The 14,604-nt window shown below is 35.7% G+C and overlaps 1 protein-coding gene across 1 annotated transcript in view; it reads left to right on the top strand.

Moving 5' to 3' along the window:
• The first annotated feature begins 466 nt into the window (after positions 1-466).
• The window catches only part of LOC149209404 (glucoamylase-like), a 71,111-nt gene continuing 56,973 nt past the window's right edge, over positions 467-14,604 (top strand). The window contains exon 1 of the mRNA XM_089398614.1: positions 467-571. Within this exon, the coding sequence (XP_089254740.1) occupies positions 467-571 (105 nt within the window). The remainder of the gene's footprint in view (positions 572-14,604) is intronic.

Below are 14,604 nucleotides of genomic sequence, written 5' to 3'. Positions count from 1 at the left end.
TGGGAAACACGTAGGATGAGAGTGAGCATGGATGAATTGGATTAATTGAGGAAGGGGCAAGGGATGGATGGATTGGATTAATTGAGGACGAGGGCGTGATGATTGCCAAAATTAGTGGGTTTTCCAAATATCAATGGAATGGTTTGCCAAAATTAGTGGGTTTTCCAAATTAGTGGGTTTTCCAAATATCACTTTCTTTATTGTGATTAAATATCAACGAGTATTTATAGGAGAAAATGCGCTTAATGTGGAGAAACAGTGAAGGCAGCGCCTAACCAGCATACTATAGGTATTCAATGTGTCGGGAGATGCAAGGGAGATAGACCGTTAACACACGAATTCGGAAACTCGCCACTAAATAAAAAAAAGCAATTCGCGTGTTAGCGAGCTATCTCCGGTGCATCTCTCGACGCATTGAATACCCTATAATATGCTGGTTAGGCGCTGCCGTAAACGTCCGACGAGTATGGCCTGTGCGAGGAGGCGTAATAAGATTGAGGGGCGAAGACAGAATGGCGAGAGCAATGAGGTCATTGGTCTCACAGTCATAGCGGTGTTGTCAAAGTGGAGAGTAGATATATAATCATGACTTGTCGTTGTGGTGAAGCTGCGAGTCCGCCCGGAGAAAGTGAAGATGGGAAAGACAAGGGATGGATGAATTAGATTAATTGAGGAAGGGGCAAGGGATGGATTGGATTAAGTGTGGCGTGTGCGAGGAGGCGTAATAAGAAGAGCTCCGTGATTGAGGGGCGAAGACAGAATCGCGAGAGCAATCAGTCTCAGAGTCATAGCGGTGTTGTGAAAGTGGAGAAAAATAATAGTAGTTTTTTATACTTATTTTCTATTGCATTTCAACATTTAATATTAAAATATGAAATAATAATAATAATTATTTATTAATAGTAATTTATTCATAAAAATAATTAGTTATTTATTTATTTTATTATAATGGATATAGAAAATAATTTATATTTACTTTACATTACTTTTTAATATATGAGAAAAAATAATAAAATATTAAAAATAAAATTGATTATTTACCTTTACTTTCATTATATTTTAAGATGGAAAAAAGAAACAGATAGATTAATAAAAAAGATAAAAATAATTGATTAATTACTCACTTTTATATGACATTTTAATCTGAGAATATTAGTAGGAAAAATGAAAAATTTGTATAAATTTTAAAAAAATATTAAAATAATTAGGTATTTATATTTACTACTTATTAGATTAATAATTAATTATTTTTTGTTTTCTATTTCATTTTCACATTGAAATATGAGTGAAAAAAAATATTTATTTTTTGTAAAAATGAATAAAAGTAATGAAAAATAATTGATTATTTATATTATTTTTAAAAAAATTGTATAAATGAATAAAAATATGAAAAATAATTGATTATTTATATTATTTTTTATTGGATTAAATAAAAAGTTTGTACAAATAAATAAAAATGATAAAAAAAATAATTAAGTATTTATACTCCCTCACTTTTATATAACTATGTCCACATTTTATTGATAATATATAATAGTCATATAAATATATTAACATTTTATTAATAATATACAATTTTATTAGTAAAAATAAAAAATAATTAATCAATTTAATTGAAAAGAAAAAAGATCGTAACTATTTTGGAGGTAATCTTAACTTTTTATTTGTGCATCCTACTACTAATATTCTACATTATTTTATGGATTTTAAATCCCTCCCATCCACCTAATAATTCTTAATAATTATAAAGCCCTATTAAAAATATAAACTTCTATTAAAATAATTATTAATAATTTTGAGTTTATTTAATGAATTATTTTCAAATACTTAATTAACTTGATTTGATTTATAGAGTACAGTTCTATCTATTATATTATTGTATGGTTTTATTGTCTAGCCATCAAAGTGATATCAAAACTCTAGATAATCACCATCATTACACCATAAATTAAAATTTGAAAAATATAAATAATATTTTTCTTTGATCCTCAACAACTTTTTTTCGTTTTTTCCACAAGTGAAAAATGCTCAGACTTTCTCAAGGGTTACAAGACACATGAATAATTATCACATTTAGAGAGTCTAATGGTTGTTGTTGTATGTACCAACAACACTTCAAGCTCACATATTGGCATTATTTATAAAATTCAATCATTTCATAGATTTTGATAAAAAAATGTTGTTATAGGATTGACCAATGCGATTTATAATATTTAACATTGCAAAAATTAATATTTCAATATGGATATGCCTCATATATTTTATGTCATTATTTATAGATATTCTTGCTATATTTGTTGGTGATTTTTAAATGAGTGTAGTGACTTTTTATTCTTAAACTTTAGAAAGGAAGATTGTATATTCTGAAACAAAGTCAAGGTCAATCCACACCATTCTTCATGCAAAGCAGATTAAGAAACATAAAACTATTTTAACAATTTTGCACTAATTCTATCCAACCCACCTTGATTCACTAGAGCTTTGAGGAGATTAGAACTTGGCTTACTAAAAGCATCATCACACATTTTCAAGTGAGTTTATTGTGCAAATAAAATAGACCTAATTTAAATATTTCCACTCTCTCTCTTACTGTAGCAATTATCATGTCTTTGAAATAAATGACACCTGGAAGAAAACACATCAAATGAATATTCAAAAGATGAATTTGTCAATCTAGGTGTTACCGTTTATTTAAAAATGTATGCATCACTGCGGGCTTCAAAATCATAGAGGTCTTCTAATAATGATAAGTAGTGCAGGCATATTGAATTCTCAAGCCCTCAACATGTTTTGAGACCAATGCAAACATTTAGAACTAGAATAATTTTGATGGATAAAAAGCACACTAACCCCTACAGCTAGACATCAGATACACTGTGCATCCTTCATCACAATCGTTAGGGTAGAGGTGACAAATCGAAATTAGTGCGATATTACAAAACTCAAGTTCTAGCTGAATCAAAAGATGCATGGTCATCGCCTAGAGAAACAAAGTCTCATAAGCCAAAGTATAAATCAAAATGACCAATTCAAATCACAAAAAACATTTTGCAGATTACACAGCATGAATATGCATAATTCAAAGGAAGAATGATAGATCACTAGCCTATCATTTTTCATACAAAATTCATTCTATCCGGGTAAAAATTTTCGCAAGTAAAGTAAAAAGAGATTTGAATGAAAAACACTTTAAGAGACCCTACAGATCTAACATTAAGCACACCACGCCACACAGTAAATGACAAATTCAATATACTCACTCAACAAATAATAACATACCCTAATCTCATCAAATCAGAGTAGTGTCGAGATGGTTTTGTGGCCAACCCAGCCAGCTCGCACCCTCTATCAACAATTTAGCTCACGCAGAGATTATAATCATAAAATGTATAACATAATTAAACAAAACCTAGTGTGAAGTGCTTTGATTAATATTTGAAATCTTAGTCTTTACATGGTGCAGGAAAAGATCAGACTCCAACAAACAGAGGGAGTGATCCACATATTGACTATACTCGCGTAATGTTACATTGAAACCGTCTCTCCCCAGGCTCAAGGCCTTCTTTCAGTTTATATATATCTTTACATTACAAATCAGCCTATTTACAAGCCAATCGAGTACAGAAGGAACAAATTACAAATCGTAACAATTTTCCATGGATAAAAGTCGGATATAGTTCTAGTGCAACTAAATTTCAAATAGAGGAGTTGAATCTGGTACATGAGGGACTGTTTTGGTAAATCGCTCCTCTTTTCTTAGCCTTTGACTGGTGGTGAAAACTAATTGCAATGTTGACCAACAAGCATTTCCCAAAATATCCTCGAACTGATATTCAAACTTCCAAGTAAGTAATGTCCTCTAAGTTTGAATAATTGAAGTAGTCTACATATTCTTTGCCTTTAGTGCAGGAATGTGAGTGCAGGAACTTGATGTGTGGTGCAAGAACCCTTCAGAGTGTGGGTAGTCTATAACTTATAATAAACTGGTGCAAGAATCCTCATGAGTACATGAATCCCAATTGGTGCAGGAATATGATGCATAGTATAAGGAGGTGAGTGCAAGATCAAGGTCTGTTGGCATATGCATAAAAAGGTAATCAACTAAGTTTAAACCTATAAACACACGAACTATTATTAATGATGCTTTTAATTTTTAAATCTCATTAAAACAAGGGAATCATGGAAAATAGTAAATAATTACTTTATTATCTCCAAGAATGCACAAAACCACGACAATAACCATTCAAACTAAACAAAATCATCAGGGATTTTTGAGTAAAAGGTGATATAAAGAAAGAGAAAACAGAGGCTTGACATTCCCCATGTTGATCATTTTGCATGTCCTCATGCAAGAAAAGCAGTTGTTGTACTATCGCTCCTTGCAAATTTTTTTTATTAAAACATCTATGGATGACCTTTACACTCATAATAGTGTTCTTGCAACTCTGTGTAATCAACATTTCCTTTGCTAGATAGAGCTTGTTCTAAAAAAATAGAGTGTCTGTTGGACTCTTTATTTATTAAGACTGATTTCAAGAAAGTCTAACACAAGGGCTACCATAGGAATACTAAATTGCGAGGATGGTGTTATTACTGAATAAAATATCCAACTATTAAAATTTCCACGAGTATCTCAGGGACAACATTGATCATAAGTTTTACTTTAATATCCTCATTGTAAATATAAGTGACATGATTTGAAATTCATGGTGTTAAGAATAGACAGAATAATACCTTCCCACAGTGACCGTCTTACCATTATCTAACATATATTTGAAGCTCCTCTTATCCGGGAAAATTGAATCACCTGCACTAAGGGTCCTGCCTCCATAGTAAAAAAAATAAAAATAAAAAGTAAAAAAGAATTATAAAAAATAAAAATCCAAAAGATAACTCCAAAGCATAATGTCGGAAGAATCCTAAAGCCATTCTTAGGGAGATATGATAATGAGTTTAGGGAAAGACAAAAGCAACCAAGTAAACCATAGTGTAAAATCAACTCTTATACCATAGGCATGGCCTTGCTGCCAGCTGGTGTCTATAACCTCAAAGGATGACTTTTAACCCCACGAAATGCATATGTCCCATCTATTAGATATAGATTTAGAGTCAATTGAAAGCATTTACATTTGTTTAGAAATTAATTGAAGGCTATTGTCCTGGCTTGGTAACCAACTAATGACAATGTCATCACAAGAAGTAACAAGAATGAATAAGCCGACTCGTGATGAGACTGGTTGTCTTCCAACTTTTCAACTGAAAGCCATTACCCTGGTTTGGGGACTAGTAGCGGTAATGTCATTTTCGTTAGGACCCATGATCATGGTAGGTTGGCTCATAATGAGACATCCTATCCCTCAACTAATATGTTTATGAAAAAAACTATGATTATGATTGACCTCAGATAGGTTACTTAATAGGTGGGGAGGAAAATCCGCTCCTTAAGAGCATGGTATGGCGTGAAAAGTTTTTAATTACTAATATTTATTGATTGGTCCTTCTACCCTAAAGACTCATTTTAAAGAAAACATCTTAGATAATGACTAAAATATTCCTCGAATTGATCATGCTAGGGTTCTCATGATAACTCGTTAGGGTTTTATAGGAGTGGTCCACCATAGGAGTATTTTCATCAATACCTTCGAAGAGAAATTTGAAAAGGTTTCTTGGATGGTAGTTTGTTAGAATGAATAGGCCAGAAGTAGCATTTTCACCTTATGAACGGAAAGTATTAAACACAACTATAACAATATCCCTAACTAAACCAATGGATAATATCGGTCAATAATCAAAATCACTTTATCAATTATGAGGCATTTAGAGTGAATTGTTTTTGACAAGTCTGTAACCAGGGGATGTTACAGACCCCTCCTCCTTGGGGAACACCGTCCTTAGTGTTAAACCACATCAAGACCTCAACAAAACCGCTGAAAAGAAAACATATTTCCCATGGAGCTTTATAACTTAGCTCGTTGCAGTATTTACAATGAATGACCTGCTCAAAATCAAAACATCATGACAACATGAAAAGATAACAACCATACTTCTTATTGGAGCTTTATAACTTAGCTCATGGTGGTATTTACATCCATATACATATGTACATATACCAAAACATCAACAAAACATATGCCAAACATATGTCAAACATCAAACCAAAACTGCTTTGCCTCCACTGGAAAACAAAGAAGGATACATGGCCCACATTTGATCTACCATCTCCCATGTAGCTTCTTTGGGCCCAAAGTGCATCCACTACACTTTAACTTGCTCTATGGATCTGTTCCTGAGCATGAGTTGCTTCCACTGCAATATGCACTGAGGCTCCAACTAGAATTCTCCTTCTTGCTCCACCTGCAATATAGACCACTCAATAACATGATCAACATCCTTTATATACCTTTTAAGTAATGAAACATGGAAAACATCATGGAATTTCCCTATTCAAGGCAGTGTAAGTCGATAGGCCACCGTTCCAATCCTCTCAAGGATCTCAAAAGGCCCACAATACCTGGTGCCAACTTGGCACATGATCCAATCCTCAAATAACTCTTCTTGGCCTTGATGCGCAAATACACATGCTCCCCAACCTGAAACTCCTTGAATGCTATATGTTGGTCCACATAAATCTTTTGTCTATCTTGTGTTGCCGTGAGATTCTTCTTTATAACCTGCATTTCCTATTCCATGTTTGCCAACATATCCAGTCCAATAAGTACCCTGTTCACTGGATCACTCCAGTTGATGGGAGTATTACAACTCCTCTCATACAATGCCTCGAAATGACTCATCCTCAATGAATCCTGATAACAATTTTTGTATTTGAACTCAACCAATGGAAGATAATCCTCCCATATTATTTGCTGGTGCATCATGTACATCCTCAACATATCCTCCAAGATCCTATTGACCCTCTCTGTCTGTCCATCTGTCTGCAAATTATAAGTTGTATTGAAGGCCAACTCAAGATCATGAGTCACATCGTTCTATTCGTGCTCATTCAACTTCTTGGACTCATAGCACACCACCTATCCCTCTTTCATAAGGACTCCACCAAGTCCTATTTTACATGCATCTGTACACACTACAAACTCTTTATCTGGATCTGCAATCTTAAGGAATGGAGCATTGGTCAACAATGGCTTCAACTACCTGAAACTCGTTGCACATTCTTCTATCCATTCTAACTTCTTATGTTTCTTCTACAAGGATTTCATAGGATATGTAATGCATGAGAAGTTCCTGATGAACCTCCTATAGTAACCTACCAATCCCATGAATGATCTCACCTAATCCACATTCTTTGGAGCTTCTCACTCCATGATGGCCCTTCTTTTTTGCGGATCTACTATTATGCCTTCCTTGGAAACAACATGTCCCAAGTAATGCACCTCTATCTGAAAGAAGCTACACTTGCTAAGCTTGGCATACAACTGATGCTCTCTTAGCAATCTCAATACTGCTGCTAAATGCTCAACATGCTCTTCTTCATTCTTGGAGTATATCAAGATGTCATCAATGAATACAATAAAAAAATTTTCCAAATAAGGACACAACACATTATTCAGCAAACACATAAATGTAGCTAGGGAATTAATAAAACCGAATGGAACTACAACAAAATCATAATTCCCATACCTGGTCTTGAATGCAATATTGTAGGTATCCTTTTCCTTGATGCGTACACGATGGTATCCTGATCTCAAGTCGATCTTAGAGAACATTGCTTCTCCCTTCAACTGATCAAACAAATCAACAATCCTCGGCAATCGGTACATGTTATTGATCATTACCTTGTTCAACTGTCTGTAATCAAAGCACAATCTTATAGTACCATCTTTCTTCTTTACGAACAACAATGGTGCACCCTAAGGTGATACACTTGGCCTAATGTATCCCTTGTCAATGATCTCCTTTAAATGTAATTTCAACTCTACTATCTCTAGAGTACTCATCCTGTAAGGTGCCTTTGATGTTGGTGTTGCCCCTGACACCAACTCAATAGAGAAATCTGTACACACTACAAACTCTTTATCTGGATATGCAATCTTAAGGAATAGAGCATTGGTCAACAACGGCTTCAACTGCCTGAAACTCGTTGCACATTCTTCTATCCATTCGAACTTCTTATGTTTCTTCTGCAAGGGTTTCATAGGATATGTAATGCATGAGAAGTTCCTGATGGACCTCCTATAGTAACCTACCAATCCCATGAATGATCTCACCTAATCCACATTCTTAGGAGCTTCTCACTCCATGATGGCCCTTCTTTTTTGGATCTACTATTATGCCTTCCTTGGAAACAACATGTCCCAAGTAATGCACCTCTATCTGAAAGAAGTTGCACTTGCTAAGCTTGGCATACAACTGATGCTCTCTTAGGAATCTCAATATTGCTACTAAATGCTCAGCATGCTCTTCTTCATTCTTGGAGTATATCAAGATGTCATCAATGAATAAAATAACAAACTTTTCCAAATAAGGACACAACACATTATTTAGCAAACACATAAATGTAGCTAGGGAATTAATAAAACCGAATGGAACTACAACAAAATCATAATGCCCATACCTGGTCTTGAATGCAATATTGTAGGTATTGTTTTCCTTGATGCGTACCCGATGGTATCCTGATCTCAAGTCGATCTTAGAGAACATTGCTTCTCCCTTCAACTGATCAAACAAATCAACAATCCTCGACAATTGGTACATGTTATTGATCATTACCTTGTTCAATTGTCTGTAATCAAAGCACAATCTTATAGTACCATCTTTCTTCTTTATGAACAACAATGGTGCACCCTATGGTGATACACTTGGCCTAATGTATCCCTTGTCAATGATCTCCTTTAATTGTAATTTCAACTCTACTATCTCTAGAGTACTCATCCTGTAAGGTGCCTTTGATGTTGGTGTTGCCCCTGACACCAACTCAATAGAGAAATCTACTTCCTTGTCAGGAGGTAACTATGGAATTTGTGCTGGAAACACATCTTGATACTGCTACAATATAGGTACATCTTGAATATTTCTGCATCCTCCACATCTTTACCCTTATCACTAGATATATGGTGCAAACATCACACAACCTTTTCTGCAACTACTCTTATCCTGCATAGCGGTAACCATCCTCACTGATGTAGGCTTATTCTTTCCCTGCAAAATTATATTTTCCCCATTATCATCCAAGCACTTAATGGCCTTGTCGAAGCAATCCACTTTGGTCCTATGAAGGTACAACCAATCCATACCCAAAATCATGCTATACAATCCCAATGGAAGTACATTCAAATGTATTGTTGTAGGCATAGCATGTAACTCAAATGCACAAGCTCTTACCCGATGGTGAACTCTCTTATTTTTACTTGTATCCAACTGTACGAACCAAGATTCTGCATGCACTTTTTTTCTCAAACCACACTTATCCACCAGGTCATGATTAATATAACTATAATTTGATCTAGGATCAATCAAAATAGAAACAAATTGATCACAAATCTTACCATCCATATCAATGATAGATGAATGATGATCTACCTACCTGTTGTCCACAACTGCATATATTTGAGGAATGATATGATCAACATCATCAATTGTATGTGCCTCCTTAGAACTATAGATCTTGGGTCTGCCACCATGATACTGTGGACACTCCCTCTTACGATGATCCTTTCCACATATCCAACACTACAACGATGCTCTACCATTGCCTCTAGTCTGCTGCTCTCCATGTCCCTTCTCAACTGTATTGAAATTCTTGTAAGGGACTACATTTTATTTCTCACTTGCATCTTGAGGTTTCCTCACTTTGGTGGCCATTTTCCTTTAACTTTCTCATTTCCTTTCAATTCACGCTTATGCTCAACTTTGCACTTCGACTACCCATAACAATGTTTCAGCTTTCAGATGGCCTCCTCCAATGATATAGGCTCATCAAACTCAATTCGGTTTGTGTATGCTACTGGAAGTCCACTGATGAATCTCTAAACCTTGGCCTTCTCCTCCTTGAGGTAAGGCACATATCTCAATAGCTCCAAGAACCTGCTAGTATACTCATCATCTATCATGGAACCCATCTACAACTCATAAAACTCCTTAGCTCTATCATCATAGTACCTTTCTGAAAAATACTTCTTCTTGAAGAGCCTCTCAAGCTCATTCCAATTCAAGTCATTCTCATGAATACCTCTAGCATTCTTCACATCATCCCACCAAATATTTTCTTTCCCTTTAAGACTGAAAGTGGCTATCTTTTCTTTCATGTTTTCTGAATAATCATGCAATCTAAAGAACTTCCTCATACCAAGAAACCATGCCTCAAAATGCTGTGATTTGTTCATCTCTCCAGCGAATGTAGGTGGCTTTGCTTTCTTAAACTCATCCAGAAAATACCCCTTGTCACTGCTTCTGTAAGGATGATAAAAATGATGATCATAATGCCTATCCGAACTAGAATTAGAGTAGTACCTGTGCCTATCACCCCTCCTATCTAGAGTATCCAAGGACCTGCCATCTCTGATCGTGTCCTCTCCATCCAACCTGTACTCACCATGAGACCTGCTGCCATATGCCCCATTAGTTTTTTCCTCCTGCTCATGGATGATCTGAAGTGGCCCCTATCGCTGCAATTTTGAAAAACTCTAAAGGAGTATTGCATTATCCTCTACTAGTTTCTCTTGTGCCTGCATGATTTTTTCATTGTTCGCTGTAAAACTCCTTATTTTTTCCTTCAAGATTCTCAACGTGTCTGCTAAATCAGAAGAGTGCCCAACACCACGTTGCTTATCTAATCCATAGGGAGAGCCTTGGGAACTATAGTCTACAATATTGCTAGTCATCTTTAATATTCTTCCTGCAAGGTATATCATGTCAGCTAAACCAAATCATAATAAACCAACTTACCTTAGTATAATTCGAGGAGGATACCTAGTCTCCAAGATGAACAAATCAACATAATACATGGATAACATAATCATGACATCATATAGAAATATAGCACATAGTATGTAACCATATATCTATCATTCTAACTAGAGTCCAGTCATCAATGCATGACCATATCAACTACACATACCATGAACTCATGCATGACAACAACAACCATATCACTGTACACTTGACCACATGTGAATACTAACATGCATAAACAACGTGTAACCAATCATACACTCATGATGACAAACTTCACACCAACAACATCCTCTTTCACATGGAGACATCACTACAACCATGACCAACACCATGCATATGCAACAAGCACATAGACCACAAGGATGATTAACACACATGCAACTGATATGAATGCATGAAAAACACACATCCCATCTAGTCTGAGGGGTGAACCATGCTCTGATACCACTTTGTAATGCCCTCCTCCCACATCTACCCAAGTAACCAGCCAACCAGGGTAAACATGTGACGAGAAGTTACTATGATATGATTCGACCTCCTAAGTAACCTTAAGGAAGTAGAATCGATGGAAACACACCATACAAGACCTTCTGCACCTAGTACAAGACTCCCAGAATGCATCCCAGTCATTCCCCTAACCAGCCCCTGGGTCTCACTGAAATTTTAGACCTATAAAACCCTAAACGCTCCCTTGATATGGGCAAGAGTGCATTTGAGGACCTATGGATGCATGCACAACATGTGTGTGCCAGCATCCAGGGACTTTTCTACCCAGCACTGTGCCTGCAACACCGAGATTTGAGCCAATTTTTCATGCCCAAATCCCAATTCACTGCTCATAATTCAATGACACTTTTAGAATCCATGATTTACATAATAACAAGTCTTACAAATCAAAAATTGACACCAGGACTAGCTCTGACCATCCCCAACCGGGACTGGCATTTTGTTAAACACTTGGCATCAATGTAATTTATAGGAAATGAATACAAGATAGAGCATAAATGACTGATAACTCATATGAGACTTGACAAGGAGGATCACCATGTGTTGAAAAATGTGCAACAAGAAATGTTAAATTTAGAATGTGCTAAAAATAGCATGTCTAAAAGTAGCAATTTGGCCAGTGAGGTCATTGGCCACATTGGGTGAGAGGTGAAACTGCTAAAAATAGAAGTTCTAAAAATAGCATTTTTGGGTCCCTTCCTATTTATAGCAGTCCCTAGTCTATCTATAGGAAGTAAAATTAATTTTGGTCTTAACAGCAGTTGGAAATATTAATTAATTAATTCAGTTGAGTTAATTAGTTAAGGAAATTCGAATTTGAAGTCTTTGTGAGCATGCACATGATTTGTCCCACTGATTGAGGAATTTATCCTTAATTTCCTCCACTGATTGAGGGAATAAGTATGAGTTCTATAATGAGAGAATCAGTTGACTTAGTTCTAACTAGTCAAGTCCAGTTAGATTATTTTAACAAGTTGTTAAAATAATAAAATATAGTTTGTTAATGCTTGCATGCATGTGACAACTATTATTTTAGATAACTGAGAATTCACTCATGGATAATTGTTGCATGTCAGTTCTGTCAGAGACCCAGTTGAGATCAGATGTGGGATAGTGTACTATCAAATGCTTGACTATTTCTAGTAAGTAGTTTTTGCATGGTTGAGGAACTAGTGTCCTCAAGGATTGTGTAGTTGGACCATTGGTTAACTTGGTATGTTTGGAATTAATTGCATATGCTTTTGCTATTATTTCCTAAGCAAACTGCGCAAGGAAATAGGGATTGGACCATAGGTAAAGCCTTTATATATAGGGCTTGGTTGGTTCATGAGACACATCTTCACATCTTCATAGTTCATTGAGAATTGGATAGCTTGAGAGCTGATTCTTTTTGTATTATGAAGAGGATTTCCACTTGATTGATAATACATGGTTGGGGTTTTATGCCGGTGCTTTCCCCTGGAGATATCTTGTGTGTGTGTGATTATTTCTCTTGATCAGTTATGCATGTTTCTACTTGATGTTGCTCATGAATTCGATTATGCTTCCACTTAATGTTTTTTAGAAGTAGAACAAGTACTATGCTTTAGGACATTGCATATATCAGTTTTTTCTACTAGTGAAATTTCTACACTATGCTCTTCCCTTAACTGTTTTGACATCAATTATCTCTTGCATTCATTATCCTTTCAGTTACAAGTAAATACGCGAAATAACCATGACAATAACCAGTCATATAACCATGCTTATAGCCAACATTAAACCATGAAAATAACAATGAGATAACAACCATTAAATCCACATATTACTAAGTACCAAAGCAAGAGAACTTAGATTTTATTAAACATAGGAAAATTTGACCAGGTTCGGGACTTCCACATACCACCCGACTGTAGACATGGCTAAACAAAACATTTATTTCAGCAGTCACCCTCATGCCATATTCCAAGCATGAATGTGGAATATCGTGGATAAACCAATCCAAAAAAAAAGCAAGGGAATCCAGAGGTTAAACCACCTCTACTCTCACTAAACTGTGATCTCACCAAAACTGACACTGATATCACAAAACCAAACCGAGCTAGGAATGCCTCCAGACTCCATCACTATCCTTAAGGAATTTTCTGTCTCCTTGTCTCTCAAGCTTTACTACAATCCACACTGGATCACTAGGCCCTAAACCGAGACACCAGTCTCTCAGGATTTATAGAAATCCACACAGGATTACTTGGCCCTAAACCAATACTCCACCCTTAGTCTTTACCATGTATCCCGCCAAAACCAGTCAAGGAATTCCTAGGCCTTTGGGATTTTCTTGAGACCACCTCTGCCCCAGATTCTGAAACCATCTGGAAATTCCAAAGCTCAAAAACGAGAAAACAATCCCATCACACCATTCCTATCCAGAAAAAGGAAAGTCTAGGCTGAAAACCACTGTCATAACCCGACAAAACCTTGCCACCCACAACAAGAGAACCATACACCAACACGCAAATCCATGCATGTCAAAACCAACTAGGAAATCATAGATGAAATATATTACCTGCAAGTATTCTTGCTGAAGTTGCTTGATCATGCTCTTCCTTGCTTGATCCTCACTTTCCTTCCTTTCCTTTTTCTTGCTTTTCCTTCCTTACCCCAAGGCTAGAGTGCTCCAAGAAAACTCTAATTGTCCAAGAGTGAGAGAGAGAGAGAGAGAGAGAGAATATTGAGAGAGCTCCAAAACTGAACTGACAAAAGGTACCAACTAATCCTGAGAAGCCTTTTTATCAATTAGGCTTTTATTTTCTTCATTTTCCATTATTTTCCTTCAATTTCCTCATCACATGCAACTGTGACCTTTCACCTTCCTTTTCTCCTATTTTCTTTTATTTTCATAAATAAATGTGCCAAAAATACCTTTTTTCCTTTTTAATGCCTTAGCCATTTACTTTGCCAATTTCCCTTAGCATAAAACACATCCAGTGATGCCCACTAGGATATATCTGCCCAACATTCAACTTGGAATAAGTGTCGCTTAATCATGATTGTATTTTTCCTTTATTAACTTTCATTACATGAATTTTTAACCAGGAGTTGTTACATAGAGAATGTGTAAATAGAGAAGGTTAGAATCATTAGAGATTGTTTAATGGATTGGATTACCAATATTAGTTATCACTATTTCACCATAAGTAGATGAGGAAA

Source organism: Pinus tabuliformis, chromosome 1_2 (assembly GCF_031772625.1).
Source record: "Pinus tabuliformis cultivar Carrire ecotype Pingquan chromosome 1_2, CPIR1, whole genome shotgun sequence".
NCBI lineage: Eukaryota > Viridiplantae > Streptophyta > Pinopsida > Pinales > Pinaceae > Pinus > Pinus tabuliformis.
The sequence above is the reverse complement of the archived record's forward strand: the minus strand, read 5'-3'. Positions and strand labels throughout refer to the sequence as shown.